This window comes from Thamnophis sirtalis, unplaced genomic scaffold, assembly GCF_051295495.1.
Source record: "Thamnophis sirtalis isolate CommonGarterSnake01/CBP01778 unplaced genomic scaffold, rThaSir2_p1.2 scaffold_4, whole genome shotgun sequence".
In the NCBI taxonomy this organism is placed as follows: domain Eukaryota; kingdom Metazoa; phylum Chordata; class Lepidosauria; order Squamata; family Natricidae; genus Thamnophis; species Thamnophis sirtalis.
Window position 1 is genome coordinate 3255211 of NW_028261384.1, and position 17487 is coordinate 3272697.

The window sequence follows — 17487 nt, forward strand, 5'->3', positions numbered from 1 at the left end:
GGAACAGAAGCAGAAGACAGGAATCAGTTCTTCAATTCACAGCTAGGAAGGGTCTAAAAGTCTTGTTTCGTCTGCAAGCTATTCCAGTTTTTCTTTTTTCTTAATTAAAAAATGAAAGACATTCTCAAATCCAAATCAATTCATGGTGAATGAAAAATCTTGGCAGGTCCATGTCATTTTTTCGTCTTTCTCTCTCTCTTTCTTTCTGTTTCCTTCTTTCTCTTTCTCTCTATTTCCTTCTCTCTCTTTCCTTCTTTCTTTCTTTCTCTTTCTGTTTCCTTCTTTCTCTATTTCTTCTTTCTCTTGTTTCTCTCTCTCTGTTCCTCTCTTTCTGTTTCCTTCTTTCTCTATTTCCTTCTTTCTGTTTCTGTTTCCTTCTTTCTGTTTCTCTTTTTCTGTTTCTCTCTCTTTCTCTGTTTCTCCCTTTGTTTCTTTCTCTCTTTCCTTCTTTCTGTTTCTGTTTCCTTCTTTCTCTGTTTCTCTTTTTCTGTTTCTCTCTTTCTCTGTTTCTCTTTCTCTGTTTCTCTCTCTTTCTCTGTTTCTCCCTTTGTTTCTTTCTCTCTTTCCTTCTTTCTGTTTATTTCTGTTTCTGTTTCTGTTTCTCTCTTTCTCTCTCTCTGTTTCTTTTTCTTTGTTTCTCTCCTCTTTTCTCTCTGTTTCCTTCTTTCTCTTCCTTCTTTCTGTTTCTTTCTCTCTATCTGTTTCCTTCTCTCTTTCTGTTTCTCTCTATCTCTGTTTCTCTCTCTGTTTCCTTCTTTCTCTCTCTGTTCCTCTCTTTGTTTCTGTTTCTCTCTGTTCCCTTCTTTCTCTTTCTTCTTTCTGTTTCTTTTTCTCTCACTGTTTCCTTCTTTTTCTGTTTCTTTCTCTCTGTTTCTGTTTCCTCTCTCTGTTTCTCTTTCTCTGTTTCCTTCTTTCTCTTTCTTCTTTCTGTTTTTTTGTCTCTCTCTCTGTTGCTCTCTCTTTGTTTCCTTCTTTCTCTGTTTCTTTCTGTCTGTTTCTCTCTCTGTTCCTCTTTCTGTTTCCTTCTCTCTCTTTCTTCTTTCTCTCTCCATTCCTCTCTCTGTTTCTTTCTCTTTCCTTCTTTCTCTGTTTCTTCTTTCTCTCTCTGTTCCTCTGTTTCCTTCTTTCTGTCTCTTATTTCTCTGTTTCTCTCTTTCTGTTTCCTTCTCTCTCTCTCTTATTTCTCTGTTTCTCTCTTTCTCTTTCTCTCTTTGTTTCCTTCTTTCTCTCTTCTTTCTCTGTTTCCTTCTCTCTCTCTCTTATTTCTCTGTTTCTCTCTCTCTTTGTTTCTCTTTTTCTCTTTCTGTTTCCTTCTTCTCTCTCTCTTATTTCTGTTTCTCTCTGTTTCTCTTTGTTTCCTTCTTTCTCTCTCTTATTTCTCTGTTTCTCTCTCTCTCTTTCTGTTTCCTTCTCTCTCTCTCTTATTTCTCTGTTTCTCTCTCTCTCTTTCTGTTTTATTCTGTCTCTCTCTTATTTCTCTCTGTTTCTCTCTCTTTCTTTCTGTTTCTCTTTTTCTTTCTGTTTCCTTCTTTCTCTCTCTGTTTTTCTCTCTTTGCTTCTCTCTTTCTCTGTTTCCTTTTTTCCCACTTTTTTCTTTCTCTCTCTCTCTCTGTTTCCTTCTTTCCCTTTCTTTCTTCTTTCTGTTTCTCTCTCTCTCTGTCTCCCACTCACTTTCTCTCTCTGAAACAATAAAGATTGGTTAGCAATTTTGCTTTTTTGTGTGTGCCTTTTTTGGGGGGGGTGAATTTCTGTCTGGGTTTTTGGGCCGGGCTCTCATCCAACTGCCGACCACGTCTGACCCAGCTTAGCTTTGGGGTGATCATCCAAGTTTGACAAAATGCTTCCGGCTGACAAACATCTTCGCTGGGGGGGATGAAAAAAAAAAAGGCTTGTGTTTTTTCTCCTGGAGACAGATTGCCAGGCAGGTTAAATTTCTCTCTCTAGCAGGCCAGCCTGACTTTGGGTTAAATTTGGTTCTTTTAACTCCAGTCTGCAGGAGAGGCAAATGCATTAATAAAAAAAAAAGGACTCAGAAGGTTTAAAATGCAAAGGTTTGCAGCCGAGGGAACAATCTGGCCCAGTCACAGGTACAGATACCCTGACACGGAGGTGTGTAGGTAGCCCTCGGATCGAAACCATTCATTTACTGACCGTTCAAAGTGACAGCGGCACTGGAAAAAGGGACCTGGGACCGGATTTTCACACTTAATGACCACTGCAGCATCCCCTGGACACTTGGCAACTGACTCGTATTTATGACGGTCGCACCGTGCCAGGGCCACCCGATCCCCTTTTACGACCTTCTGAGAAGCAAAGTCAACGCGGAAAGACATTCACTTAACGACCATCTTACTCACTTAACGACCATCTTACTCACTTAATGACCATCTTACTCACTTAATGACATCTTACTCACTTAATGACCATCTTACTCACTTAACGATGGCAGCGACTCACTTAAACGCCCCCCCCCGGCAAGAAAGGGTGTAAAATGGGGGGAAAGCTCACTTAAGAAATGTCTCACTTAACAATGGAAATCTTGGGGCTCAATTATGGTCATAACTTGGGGACGACAGATAACTTGCCCTCTTTTTCCCCACTCAGTCTGATCGCCTGTCGAAACAATCATTATTCTGCAATAATTCTGGTTTTTGCCTTGCAGGGACATGCTTGGTTTTACCCTGCCCCAGAATTGGCTTGTGGGTCACCTCCAGTACGCTTTTAATTATTACTTTATCAAATGTGTCTCTGGATTTTTGGCAGACGTCTCTTGCCTCGGAGCTTTTATATCTCAAGGCCAACACTTTTGTACCAACACAAAATCATTTTCCCCGAGGAGGAGGAGGAGAACACTTCAGAGCTCATCTCAAGCTTTGAGTCCTTCTATTAACGGAGGCAAAATTACGTTGCCGGTTATGAAACAGCCGCAGGCATCATCGCAGCTGCAACCGGGGCCATCGCTCTCGGGGGTCTTAAGCCCCTGGTCTTGTGCACTTCGTGGTGTCCCCCACACCCCTCCAAACACAGAGGAATTGTGGGATCAGCTTGCAAGGTTCTCTCACCCTGGGAAAGAGAGAAGGAAGCAAGGCCCAGGGCCACAGGAAGGGTCAGGCTGGGAGACACATCGCTCTAGGTTTTTCAACCATGGGTGGGGGAGAGGGAGGGGGGGTCACAGAAAAGACTCTCCAGTATCCATAGGAGAGAATACCTGTAGCTCTGGGTTGAAATGTGGGGTCCTTGGTGCTCTCTGAGCTGGGTGGTTTCCTTGCAGACGTCTCATGACCCAACTGGGGAACATCATTGGTGCTAGAAGGGGGGAAGGAGGAAGGACTGGGGGGTCCTTGGTGCTCTCTGAGCTGGGTGGGTTTCCTTGCAGACGTCTCATGACCCAACTGGGGAACATCATCAGTGTTAGAGAGGAGGAGAAGGAGAAGGAGTAGTTTTTGGGGTTCTCCAATCTTGGTGCTTGTCTTGCAGCCTCACCAAGGAACCTCTAAGAACACTGACAGTGCAAGTCACTTGTACATAAAGAGAGAGCAAACCCCCCTTCCTTTCTACTACTGATGGCGTTCCCTAGTTGGGTCATGAGACGTCTGCAAGGAACCCCCCCCACCCCCAGAGCACAGAGAGCACCAAGGACTTTGCAGAAAGTTCAACCCTGAGCCACAAACACTTCTCCCTCAATCAAGATGGGCCACGTTTCCTCTGCAGTTTTCTGAACCCTTCGTGATGGTGAACCCATGGCATGCGTGCCTTCTCCAGATGTTCTGGTTTCGGGCAGCTGGTGCTTGCGGGCGCTGGAGCACCGGAAAACAGCCTGAAAACGGCCCAAAAAAACACCCCCAAAACACAGGCCATTTTTGGCCCCCAAAAAACAGGTTCGCACGCACCGGCCAGCTGGTTTTTGAGCATACGGCGCTCGGGCACGAGTATTCCAGTTTGGCCACTCAGTGCTGAAAAGGTTCACCATCACTGACCTAAAACGTGCCTCCGAAATCAGACGCACCTCTCCTGGTTCCCCACCCCGCCCCCCCAGGATCTATCGCGGCAGGTGGGCAAATGACGAGCCAGGTAAAGAGAAACGGGAATCCGCCAGGAGTTGTTTATGCCCGGGAGAAAACCAAAGATGCCTAAAATTGCCTGCTGAATCAGAATTACGGAGTGCCTCTCTCTCGCTCTCAGAAAGGAGAAGTGCCCCATTTAGTCCAGGCCGTCGTGACCTAAATAACAACAAAACGACATGCTGAGTGCACAACGCAACCAAAAGCTGGTGTGTGTGTGTGTGCGTTTGTGTGTGTGTCAGGGGCCTTGCTAATGGGAAATCTCTTGGCTGAAGGATGGGGAAAAAAACCCTCTCTTGCTCGAGCCACCATTCTTAGGGCAGTCCCTAAATCTCTGGCAGGAGGAGAAAAACGTCACAATCTGGACACCACACAGCAAGGTTATTTTGTCGACGGGAGGTCAAGGCAACGTATCTGAGCCAGAAGAACGCAAGGGGGGGGGCGGGGATGTGCGAAAAGGGGACCACAAGGAGAGGCAGTTCAGCATGAGGGTGCTTGGGCCAGGAAACAGGGGAGACGGCGTGAAAGCTGGCTGGGTGACTTTGGGCCAAGCCACCAGGCGAGGGGGAGTTCTAGTCCCAGCTTAGACACGAAAGCAGGCTGGATTTGGGCCAATCACCCGGAGGCGGTGAGTTCTAGTCCCTGCCTTTGGCATGAAAGCCAGCTGGGGGACTTTGGGCCAATCACCAGGAGACTGGGAGTTCTAGACTCGCCTCAGCTATAAAGCCAGCTGGGGGACTTTGGGCCCATCACCAGGAGGCGGTGAGTTCTAGTCCCTGCCTTTGGCATGAAAGCCAGCTGGGTGACTTTGGGCCAATCAACAGGAGACTGGGAGTTCTAGACTCGCCTCAGCTATAAAGCCAGCTGGGTGACTTTGGGCCCATCACCAGGAGATAGGGAGTTCTAGTCCTGCCTTTGGCATGAAAACCAGCTGGGTGACTTTGGGCCCATCAACAGGAGACTGGGAGTTCTAGACTCGCCTCAGCTATAAAGCCAGCTGGGGGACTTTGGGCCCATCACCAGGAGACGGTGAGTTCTAGTCCTGCCTTAGGCATGAAAGTCAGCTGGGTGACTTTGGGCCAATCACCAGGAGACTGGGAGTTCTAGACTCGCCTCAGCTATAAAGCCAGCTGGGGGACTTTGAGCCAATCACCAGGAGGCGATGAGTTCTAGTCCTGCCTTAGGCATGAAAGTCAGCTGGGTGACTTTGGGCCAATCACCAGGAGACTGGGAGTTCTAGACTCGCCTCAGCTATAAAGCCAGCTGGGGGACTTTGGGCAAATCACCAGGAGACGGTGAGTTCTAGTCCTGCCTTAGGCATGAAAGCCAGCTGGGTGACTTTGGGCCAATCACCGGGAGACAGGGAGTTCTAGTGCCGCCTTAGGCATGAAAGCCAGCTGGGGGACTTTGGACCAATCACCGGGAGACAGGGAGTTCTAGTGCCGCCTTAGGGATGAAAGCTGGCTGGGTGACTTTGGGCCAAGCACCAGGAGACGGGGAGTTCTAGGCCTGTCTTAGGCATGAAAGCCAACTGGGTTACTTGGGGCCAACCAATAGCAATAGCAGTGGACTTATATACCGCTTCATAGGCCTTTCAGGCCTCTCTAAGCGGTTTACAGAGAGTCAGCATATTGCCCCCAACAATCCGGGTCCTCATTTTACCCACCTCGGAAGGATGGAAGGCTGAGTCAACCCTGAGCCGGTGAGATTTGAACCGCTGACCTGCTGATCTAGCAGTAGCCTGCAGTGCTGCATTTAACCACTGCGCCACCTTGGCCACCAGGAGAGGGTGAGTTCTAGTCCCAGTTTAGGCATGAAAGCTGGCTGGGTGATCTTGGGCCCCGTGCGCTCTTTCAAGCCAGCCCACCTCGCAGGGTGGTGGTTGTGGCTTAGAAAAAGAGGAGGAGGAAGCGTGAGATCTGTTCCCCGCCTTGAGTAGACCAAAATATATATATATATATATATATATATATATATATATATATATATATATATATATATATATATATATATATATATATATATATATATATATATATATATATAAACAGGTGGGACGAACTTCGTCAGAGCCAGGAGCTTCAGAGCACCTGAAAAAAAGATCTCGGTGACTCACGAATGGAAGCTGGAGAGGAACCAAAAAAACATTTGAGCAACTGCCAAATAAATAAAAAAAACAGCCGAATAGCCTCCCAGCTAGCGATGAGAAACAGAACTCCTCTTCACACCCGGAGCATCAGCACCAGTTCTTGGAAATGCGTCTTGGAAATAGGGACATTGAACAAAGAGACGTCTAGTCACAAATTAGGTATATTTTTAGCCTGGAGAAAAAGGCCGACAGACATGATAATTGAACGGCCGAGACACAGAAAGACAGCACAACCTGTTCTGGGTCTTTGCAGAAAACAACAATAACAACACACACACACACACACAGATAGATAGAAAAGCCAAACAACCACAGGTAGTCCTCAATTTAAGACTGTTGAGCCCAAAACTTTGTCGCTAAGTAGGGCTGTTAATTTTTCCCCATTTTACGAGGACTACCTGCCTAGAATTACCTTGAGATAGGTAAGGACAGGCTGCCTATACATTTTATTAATAAATAAAAGAAATAAACCCTCTGATATTGTGCAGTTAAGAGCCTGGATGGCAAACCTGTGGCAAGCGGAGCCCACTTGGTGGGCACATGAGCTGTCGCTCACCTCAGCTCCACTGCGCATGTGCGCACGCCTCCCACCAGCCAGCTGAATTTCTCTGCCACGCATGTGGGAGATGCGCATTCATGTGTGGGGGTAGGGGGAACGTCAGGAGGTGCCCCATTTATGGTCCCAGAGGGCTTTGGAGAGGCCTGTTAGTCCCAAAACAGGGCATGGGGAGGGATGTGAATGTGTGTGGGGGGAGGGTGATGCGCAGTGGTTAAATGCCAAGAGCCAAGGTGGCGCAGTGGTTAAATGCAGCACTGCAGGCTACTGCTAGATCAGCAGGTCAGCGGTTCAAATCTCACCGGCTCAGGGTTGACTCAGCCTTCCATCCTTCCGAGGTGGGTAAAATGAGGACCCGGATTGTTGTTGGGGGCAATATGCTGACTCTCTGTAAACCGCTTAGAGAGGCCTGAAAGGCCTATGAAGCGGTATATAAGTCTACTGCTATTGCTATTGCTAAAATGCTCAGGGCGCACTGCATTATGAGTTTGAGCATCCTCGTGCATGCTATTTCAGCACACCTGGACAAAAAAGTTAGCCGCCCCTGAGTTAGAGGAATTCAGCCTTTAAATGTAGTCGGGGGTTCCACCACAAAACCCCGCACGACTAAACCGCATCGCTGGCGTCATCAACAGGGCGACAACAGCGCGGAGACAGAAGCACGCTGTAAACCCTAAACCTAAAATTAACCCCTAAACCTAAACCTAACCCCCCTAAACCTAACCCTTAACCTAACCCTAAACCTTACCCTAAACCTAACCCTAATCCTAACCCTTAACCTAACGCTAAACCTAACCCTAACCCTTAACCTAACCCTTAGCCTAACCCTAACCCTAACCCTTAACCTAACCCTAACCCTTAACCTAACCCTAAACCTAACCCTTAACCTAACCCTAAACCTAACCCTAACCCTAACCCTTAACCTAACCCTTAACCTAACCCTAACCCTTAACCTAACCCTAACCCTAACCCTTAACCTAACCCTAAACCTAACCCTAAACCTAACCCTAAACCTAACCCTTAACCTAACCCTAAACCTAACCCTAACCCTAACCCTTAACCTAACCCTTAACCTAACCCTAACCCTTAACCTAACCCTTAACCTAACCCTAACCCTTAACCTAACCCTAAACCTAATCCTAAACCTAACCCTTAACCTAACCCTAAACCTAACCCTTAACCTAACCCTAAACCTAACCCTAACCCTAAAGCTAACCCTTACCTTAAGTTGAATCGGCTTGCTTTCAAAGCGCTATTTAAAGCGCCCTTCTTTCTCTGCGCTGGCTGTTGTCGCCCTGTTGATGACGTCAGCGACGCGGTTTAATCGGGCGCGGCTTAGTCGAGCGCGGTTTTGACGGGGTCACGGTAGTTGGGGCCGCCTCCTGCAACATACCTCCCAGCGCCCAATAAGATCGCACAGGGCGGGCCTGCTCCAGGTGCCGTCGGCTACGCAGTGCCGGCTGGCCGCTCCTCGGGGGAGAGCCTTCTCTGTTGCTGCTCCGGCCCTTTGGAACGATCTACACCCCCACCCCCCCCAAGATCCGGACCCTCCCCACTTTTCTGGCCTTCCGTAAGTCTGTTAAGACCTGGCTGTTCCGGCAGGCCTGGAGCTGTTGAGCTTGACTGAACTTCAGCCCCTTTGAAAACTGAGTGCATGTTGTGTTTCTGTTCTTAAGCTGTTTTGTCTTGTGTTTTTAATCTTTTTTTAAAATATTTTTAAACTGCTTTTATGTAAGCCGCCCGGAGTCCTTCGGGATTGGGCGGCATACAAATCTACTTGCCGAGGTGGCGCAAGGTGGTTAAATGCAGCACTGCAGGCTATTCAGCTGACTGCAGTTCTGCAGTTCGGCTGTTCAAATCTCACCGGCTCAGGGTTGACTCAGCCTTCCATCCTTCCGAGGTGGGTGAAATGAGGACCCGGATTGTTGTTGGGGGTGATATGCTGACTCTGTAAACCGCTTAGAGAGGTTTACCCTATGAAGCGGTATATAAGTCTAACTGCTATTGCTATTGCTATTGCTATTGCTATTAAAAGTTGAAAGTTAAAAGTCACAGCCACAACTTTTTGTTGCTAAGTGAAACATGTGTGAGTTTTGCCCCGTTTTACGACCTTGACACAATTATTAAGCAAATCACTTGCCAATGATAAGTTAGTAACGTGGTGGTTAAGTAAACAGGCTTCACTTGCCAGGAGGTCGCAAAAGGGGATCATGTGTATGTCTCTCCCCCCCGCCCCCCCCCAGGAACATTGCGACCGTCGGAGACATGAATCAGTTGCCAAGTGTCCGAATTCTGAGCATGTGACCCTGGGGAGGCCGCAATGGACGTCAGGGTAAGAAGCAGTCCCAAGTCATGTTTTTCAATGCCGTCGTAACCTTGAATGGCCACTACATGAACCGTTATAAGTTGAGGAGTACCTGACTACGCTTCTTCTGACCACGACCAAATCAGATTGCAACCAAAAAATTCACATTTTTTTTTTTCGGGGCTGATTTCCTCTTTTAGGCCTTTTTTTTTATGTTTTTGTTTTATAAGCGCCGAATTTCCAAAATTAGCTTCAGGTCACCACCAAATGGGGTTGCAAGCAAAGTTATGGGACGAATTATGGTCGTGGCCAGAGGTTCTACTGTATTAAGGTTTAAAATTGTTGGGTCTCCTCCGGGTGCCGTCGACCGGACAATGCCGGTTGGCGGCTCCCTGAGGGAGGGCCTTCTCTGTAGCTGCACCGGCCTTGTGGAACGAGCTTCCTGCTGAGATCCGGGTCCTCACCACCCTCCCGGCCTTCCGTAAAGCGACTAAGACCTGGCTCTTCCGGCAGGCCTGGGGCTGTTGAGTATTCCAGCCCCATTTGATGTAATGGATGCTGTGTTGATTTTAATTTTGTAATTTTAAATGTTTTAAATGTTTTTATTGCTGTTTTATTTGCTGTGAGCCGCCCAGAGTCCCCAGGGAGTGGGCGGCATACAAATACCATTAAAGTTTGAAAGTTAAATGGAAGGAAGAAGATTTCAGCTGGACAGCAGCTGAATGACCAAGAAGAGTGGTCAACCACTTGATATGAGGAACGGTGGCAGGGATTGGGCATGGCTAGTTTAATGAAAAGAAGGACCAGGGGAGACAGGATACCAGTCTTCCAATATCTCAGGGGTTGCCACAAAGAAGAGGGAGTCAAGCTATTCTCCAAGGCACCTGAGGGCAGAACAAGAAGCAATGGGTGGAAACTAATCCAGGAGAGAAGCAACTTAGAACTGAGGAGAAATTTCCTGACAGTTAGAACAATTAATCAGTGGAACAGAAGTTGCCTCTAGAAGTTGTGAATGCTCCAACACTGGAAGTCTTTAAGAAGATGTGGGATAGACATTTGTCTGAAGTGGTATAGAGTCTGCTGCTTGAGCAGGGGGCTGGACTAGAAGACCTCCACGGTCCCTTCCAGCTCTCTTATTCTGTTCTGGTGGAGTCTCAGTTGCTAGAATGATTTGAGCAGAGGCCGGAGGGCTTCGTGGTGGCAATGGGGGTTGGCTTAAATGACCTCTGAAAGTCCATTCCAACCCTTCTGTTTTCTGATTTTATGAAAGCCTTTATACCTCCCCTTTTTGGATAGATTAGGAGGGGGGGGGTATTGGAAACAAAACAATAATAAACAATAATAAACACGTTCAAGCATCAAAAACATAAAACGTCCCCCCTGATTAAGCACAGAAGCTCTTTGGTGCTCACAGACCATTACCGCATTAAGAAGCAGAGATGGGCTATTTATGTAAACAATAAATGGATCCCGGAGGCTGAAAATAAGGAATTGTGGGAAATGGGCTCCTTGGGGGCTTCTTAGAAACATTTAGCTGCTAGGGAGAAAATTGTTGGATTTATTCCAAGGCTAATGGATAACGTCTCCTGAACAAATTCCCTCCTAGCACTGATGGTTACCTAGCTGAGCCCTAAAATATCTGCAAGAAATAAGTAAAGCTCATACAGACAGGCCCATGGACTCCTCCTATTCCTCCTCAAACTGATGATGTTACCTAGTTGGGTCATGAAATGTCTGCAAGAAAACCACCCAGCTCAGAGCGCATCAAGGACCACACAGTTGTCATGTCATCGTCGTCTCCTCCTCCTCCTCCTCCTCCCTTCTAGCACTGATGGTGTTATTTATTTATTTATTTATTTATAGACTTCTATACCGCTTCATAGGGCTTTCAGCCCTCTCTAAGCGGTTTACAGAGTCAGCATATCGCCCCCAACAACAATCCGGGTCCTCATTTCACCCACCTCGGAAGGATGGAAGGCTGAGTCAACCTTGAGCCGGTGAGATTTGAACCACTGAACTGCAGATAACAGTCAGCTGAAGTGGCCTGCACTAACCACTGCGCCACCTCGGCTCTATGTTCCCTAGTTGGGTCATGAAACGTCTGCAAGGAAACCACCCAGGTCAGAGTGCACCAAGGACACCCCCCCCCCCCCGTTCTCCTCCTCTTCACAAACTCCCATTTCCTTCTCGCTCTGATGATGTTGCCTGGTGTAGTGATGAAAATGTCTGCAAGAAAACCACCCAGCTCAGATAGCACCAAGGACCCTGCAATCCTTCCTTCTTCTCCACACACCTAGCACTCCCTTCTAGCTCTGATGATGTTACCTAGTTGGGTCATGAAACGCCTGCAAGAAAACCACCAAGCCCAGAAGGCACCAAGGACTGGCAGAGAAAAAAGAAACCTGGATAAGAAAGGATTAACACCAGACAAAAAATGGAGCAAAAACCAATACTCTAACCAAGGAACGATCAAGTTTGTTTTGGCACACTCTCTCAATGATACTGGAGGGCGAACCGATATACTGTACATAAGCAGAGAGCAAACTCTCTTATCACTGACGTTAGCTAGCTAGGTGATAAAATGTCTGCAAGAAAACAACCAAGCTCAGAAAACACGAAAGACCCCACAATTCTCCTCTTCTTCCTCTACCTTGCAACCCACCCACCCACCCGTCCCTTCTAGCACTGAGGTGGCTCAGTGGTTAGGGTGCAGTACTGCAGGCCACTTCAGCTGGTTGTTATCTGCAGTTCAGCGGTTCTAATCTCACCAGCTCAAAGGTTGACTCAGCCTTCCATCCTTCCGAGGTGGGTGAAATGAGGACCCAGACTGTGGGGGTGATATGCTGACTCTGTAAACCGCTTAGAGAGGGCTGAAAGCCCTATGAAGCAGTATATAAGTCTAACTGCTATTGCTATTGCTATAGCACTGATGGTATTACCTAGCTGGGTCATGAGACGTCTGCAAGAAAACCACCCAGCTCAGAGAGCACCGAGCACCCCACGGCTCAAGCCGGATCTCCAAATATTCTCTCCTGTCGGAAGAATAATTTTCTACATTTGGAGGACTTTAAAAAAAACAATGAAAACCTTTCATCCCACAAGGGGTTCCCCCCCCCCCCAAGGAGGCAACCAGATTTTCCCGTTTTCCTTTGGAGACGTTTCAGCTCTTCAGATTTTTGCATGAAAAGGGAAATAAAGTCGTCACAGAAAAACCAGAAAGTCCAGTTGCCTGCTGGGGAAAAAAAAAAGCACCTTTGGGACATCCGTGACTTGGAAGACTGAGAATCACCCACAAACCTTTGAGAGGCAATATTGGAAAATCAGTGCTCACTCTGTCAAACCACCCTTGTTACTCGGGTGCAGTTAAATAACCTGACTAATATAAAGCATTCCTTCCGTGAGTCATTCAATTCTTGGAAGAGTATCTTGTGTGCAAAGTTAACATATGCAACTGGAGACAGGAGTACCAGAAACTGGGCTGCAATTAAAATCTAATTTTCACAGGCTTCTCCCCAAGAATATATATATATTAAAAAAAAAAACCCAGACGTAATTATCAGCTTTTTTTTCTTTTTAACAGTCAAGCCTCCTTAAAAGTAGCCTGTGACACATTCTTAAGAGATGGTGTGATGCACAATGCACAACGCTATGCCAGAGGGGGCTACACCCAATATTTGGGACATTAATCATCTCGATGGTGACGTCATGCCCAGAGTGACATAAGGGAAGAAAATCTCTTGTCGGAAACAGAATTTTAATTGGTAAAGGCCTTCAAGTACAGCTAGTCCTGGACTTAAAAATTGTTCATTTATTTATTATAAATAAATAATAAATAAATAATAATAAATAAATAAATTTAGTGACCGAAGTTACAACGGGGCTGAGAAAAATGACTGACGATCGTTTTTCACATCCCTGTGGTCATGTGATCAAAATTCAGCCATTCAGCAAATGACTCGTATTTATGACGGTCGCAGTGTCCCCGGGTTATGTGGTCCCCTTTTGAGACCTTCTGACAAGGGGACAACCATGTTACTCACTTAACAACTTCAGTGTTTAACAAGGTGTGGCAAGAAAGGTCGTAAAATGGGGCAAAACTCTCTCAACAAATATCTCACCTAGCAACAGGTATTTTGGGCTCAATTGTGGTCATAAGTCGAAGACTACTTGAACAGATATTTCTTTTATAATTTTGCAATTTTTACCGGTAGCAGCATCCCAGTCACTGTAGGTAGGAAGGTGTATATTACCATAGCGGGCAATTGTTTAATTACCTCATTTGTTTAATGACCTTCTCTGCACTAGAAAGAGTGCAGAGAAGAGCAACAAAGAGGATTAGGGGACTGGAGGCTGAAACATAGGATGAACGGTTGCAGGAACTGGGCATGTCTAGTTGAATGAAAAGAAGGACCAGGGGAGACATGATAGCAGTCTTCCAATATCCCAGGGGTTGCCACAGAGAAGAGGGAGTCAAACTATTCTCCAAGGCACCTGAGGGCAGAACAAGAAGCAATGGGTGGAAACTAATCAAGGAGAGAAGCAACCTAGAACTGAGGAGAAATTTCCTGACAGTGAGGACAATTAACCAGTGGAACAGCATTCCTCCAGAAGTTGTAAATTTCCAACGCTGGAAGTTTTAAAGAAGAGATTGGATAACTATTTGTCTGAAATGGTATAAATAAGATTTCCTGCCTAAGCAGGAGGTTGGACTAGAAGCAATAGCAATAGCAGTAGACTTATATACCGCTTCATAGGCCTTTCAGGCCTCTCTAAGCGGTTTACAGAGAGTCAGCATATTGCCCCCAACAATCTGGGTCCTCATTTTACCCACCTCGGAAGGATGGAAGGCTGAGTCAACCCTGAGCCGGTGAGATTTGAACCGCTGACCTGCTGATCTAGCAGTAGCCTGCAGTGCTGCATTTAACCACTGCGCCACCTTGGCTCTTGGAGGAAGACCTCCAAGATCCAACTCTGTTATTCTATTCTATTTCTATTCTATCCCATATATTCTGTTCTATTCTATATTCTATTTCTATTCCTATTCTATTCTATTATTCTATTCCTTTTCCTTATTCTATTCTATTCCCTTCCATATATTCTGTTCCGTTCCATTCTATATTCTATTCTATTCTCTATTCTATTCTCTATTCCTATTCTATTGCATTCGCTTTCTCCATTCCATTCCACTCCTATTTATTCTTTTGTTACTACCAGATGTTTTCTATTTAAGCGCCTAACATCATGGTGTAAATGATCTTGGTGGTCAAGAAATTTTAAGATTTGAAGATCAATAAGTTTAAAAAGCAGCAAGTTTAAGAAATTTTAGGGTCCTTTAAACGGTGACATGTTATCAGCCCAAACCCCTTATCCTCTTTATTTTCTATCTACAATTATCCTCTATGACATTTATACTACAGGGGGTGTCTTTGACTTGCAAGCACAATTGAGCCACAATTTCCCATGGCTAAGCCCTGAGAGCTTATAAGGGAGCTGAGGTTCATTTTATGACCTATCTTGCCATGGTTGCTAAGTGAATCCAGCTTCCCCGTTGACTCTGCTTGTCAGAAGGCCGCAAAAGGAAATCACGTGTTCCTAGGACATGCAACGGTCATAAATGTGAGTCAGTTGCTAATAAGGCTCCAGATTTTGGTCACGTGACCACGGGGATGATGTTGCAAGGGTCATTAAGTGTGAAAAAACAATCACAAGTCACTTTTTTTCCAGTGTCGTCGTTAACTTTGGTCACTAAACAGGTGGTTGTAAGTCAGGGACTAAATGTACTCTTCTATTCTGCTGCCTTTACAGAAAAAAAAACTAGCAAGATTGTCAGCTTTGGTCAATTTATATTATTATATATTATATATTATTGCTCCCTGTTTTTTCTATGTGAGCCTGTGGAACTTGTGGAAAACACAGCCACCACAAAAAACAACCTGACCCAAAAGTATGTGTGTGTGAGGGGGGGGGGGTGTTTGTACATAATCTGCAATAGAAGGAACTCAATTTCGGCGATCCTCAGCAGCAACGGTGCTAAAATGCAAGGAATGAGGAAGGCTGCTGGGGGCAGGAGCCGGCAAGGTTGTTATCCAGGGTCCCTCCAGCCACCTTCCACCCCTGGTGGTCTCTTTCCCCTCCCCCTCCTCTCCGTATACCCCCTCCCTTCTAGCACTGATGATGTCACCTAGTTGGTCTGCAAGAAAGCAGTTAAGCTCAGAGAGCACCAAGGACCCCCATATTCCTCCTCCTCCTCCTCTCTTCCTTTCCTCCCCCTCCATCTTTTCCTTCTCCACCTCCCCTCCTTTTTCCCCTCCTCTTTTCCTTCCTCTGCTCTTTTCCTTCCCTTTCCCCTCCATTTCTCCTCTTTCTCTCCTTTCCCTCCCCCTCCTGTTTTCCTCCCCTCTACTCCCCTTTCCCTCCCCCTCCATTTTTCCTTCCCCTCCTTTTCCTTCTCCCCTCCCCTCCTCTCTTTTCCCCTCCCCTTTTCCTTCCTCTGCTCTTCTCCTTCCCCTCCATTTCTCCTCTTTCGCTCCTTTCCCTCCCCCTCCTGTTTTCCTCCCCTTCTTTTCCTCTCCTTTCCTTCTCTGCTCCTCTCTCCTTCCCCTCCCCCTCCCCATTTCTCCCCCCTCCTCTTTTCTTCCCCCTCTGCTCCTCTTTCTTTCCTTCCCCCCCTCCATTTCTCCTCCCCCTCCCTCTTTTCCTTCTCCCCTCCCCTCCTCTCCTTTTTCCTCTCCCCTCTTTTCCTTCCCCTTCTCCTCCATTTCTCCTCTTTCTCTTCTTTCCCTCCCCATCCGGTTTTCCTCCCCCCTTCTTTTCCTCTCCTTTTCTCCCTCCTTTCCTCCTCTGCTCCTCTCTCCTTTCCCTCCCCCTCCCCATTTCTCCCCCCTTCTCTCTCCTCCCCCTCCCCTTTTCCTGCCCCTCTGCTCCACTTCCTTTCCTCCCCCTCCCCCTCCATTTCTCCTCCTTTTCTTCCCCTCAGCTCCTTCCATTTCTCTCCTTTCCCTCCCTCCCCCCATTTCTCCTCCCCCTCCCCATAATCTCCCACCCACCCATTTAGCCCTGATGATCTTCCCTGGTTGGGTCCTAAAAGCCCAGGGACCACCAACGCCCCCAAGGGAGGCTCTACTCCCACATACCGTAAATTGATCGGGTTCTTGAGCGGGGAATGGGGGCGGGGGAGTGTAAGAGCGCCCCAGAGGTCATCCAAGCGGTCCCCACTTCTCCCCCCTCCCTTAATCCCTCCCCATTCATCCCCCCTTCTTACTCCCTCCCTCCCTCTCCTCCTCAGGGTCCCTCTCCCTCCTGTCAATCACGTCCCCCCCCCACCGGGGCCCACCTTGAGGGTCACGTCGCACAGCTTCCCCTGTCTCCTGATCTCGCCCATCACCCCGTAGCCGCGGCTGGGCAAGTCGCCCACCGAGAAGTGCACCAGGTCCTCCGGGTCTAGCTCCGGGTCCGGCCCGGCCGCCTCCAGCATCTCGTCGGCTTCCACGCCAAACCCCGGCTCTGCCGGGACCGGCCGTCCTTCTCGTTCGCTCGCCTGACGCGCTTTGGCTCCACCCGGCCACCGTCGCCTCGCCGCCGGGAGATGGCCAGACCGGAAACCAGCCAGGCCCCGCCTCTCGGCTCCGCCCGCGCTGAGCGGAAGCGCCCGTCGCCGCGGCAACAGAGCCTCCGGAAGAAGCGGTCGCCGGGGCGACGGCGTGCTTCGCGCATGCGCCGATGTCCCTCACTCCCTTCGGAGCAGGTCCTGAGGCGGCTCTTTTTCCATTCGAGAGGATGCCGGCGAGCCTCCCTTCACCGCTGCCTCCGCCCGGGAGCGGTCCCTGCTAGGTCGCGGCGGCGGATGGCGGCTCTGGACTGGAAGGCCCCGACCCAGGGTAGTGGGCAGAGGCCAGGTGGACCTTCCGCGCCGCCCCCTCCCTCCCCCCGGGTCCCCCGATGAGTCTGGGGGCGCTTGGAGGAGGGCGAGTCTCTTCCTCCCTCAGAGCCTCTGCGGCCCCCGAGGAGTTTCTATGTTTCTATGGGGGGGATTTTTTTCTTCCTTTTTCTTTTTGGCAGCCCCGAACTTTTTCCTTTCGCTTTTGAATTTGGGGTGGGGGGGGAGAGAGAAAGGTGTTCAATTGTAAGCATCCCAGAATCTGTCTGTCTTTATCTTTTTCTTTATATATTTTTCTATTTCTTTTTTCTATCTCTCTCTCCCTCTCCCTCCCTCCCTCCCTCCCTCCCCCCCCCTCTCTCTCTCTCTCTCTCTCTCTCTCTCTCTATATATATATATATATATATATATATATACACACACACATACATACATACATACATACATATTTAGTGTCACAACCCTTGGTAAGCCCCAATTATGAGAGGAAGCTAACTGCTTCCATTATTTGTCAATCGGCTCGTCACAAGAGTCCATCAC

The 17487-nt window shown here is 47.8% G+C and overlaps 2 protein-coding genes across 3 annotated transcripts in view; one reads left to right on the top strand and one right to left on the bottom strand.

The window, feature by feature from the left end:
* Positions 1 to 16617, bottom strand: part of KLHL18 (kelch like family member 18) — a 33744-nt gene extending 17127 nt beyond the window's left edge. For both annotated transcript variants that reach the window (XM_087712377.1, XM_087712378.1), the window contains exon 1: positions 16405 to 16617. In XM_087712377.1, the coding sequence (XP_087568503.1) occupies positions 16405 to 16545 (141 nt within the window). In that variant the 5' untranslated portion in view covers positions 16546 to 16617. The remainder of the gene's footprint in view (positions 1 to 16404) is intronic.
* A 240-nt stretch (positions 16618 to 16857) lies between these two features.
* Positions 16858 to 17487, top strand: part of KIF9 (kinesin family member 9) — a gene marked incomplete at its 3' end in the record, with an annotated part of 34856 nt that continues 34226 nt past the window's right edge. The window contains 1 exon segment of the mRNA XM_087712386.1: positions 16858 to 16966. Coding sequence (XP_087568512.1) covers positions 16915 to 16966 — 52 coding nt within the window.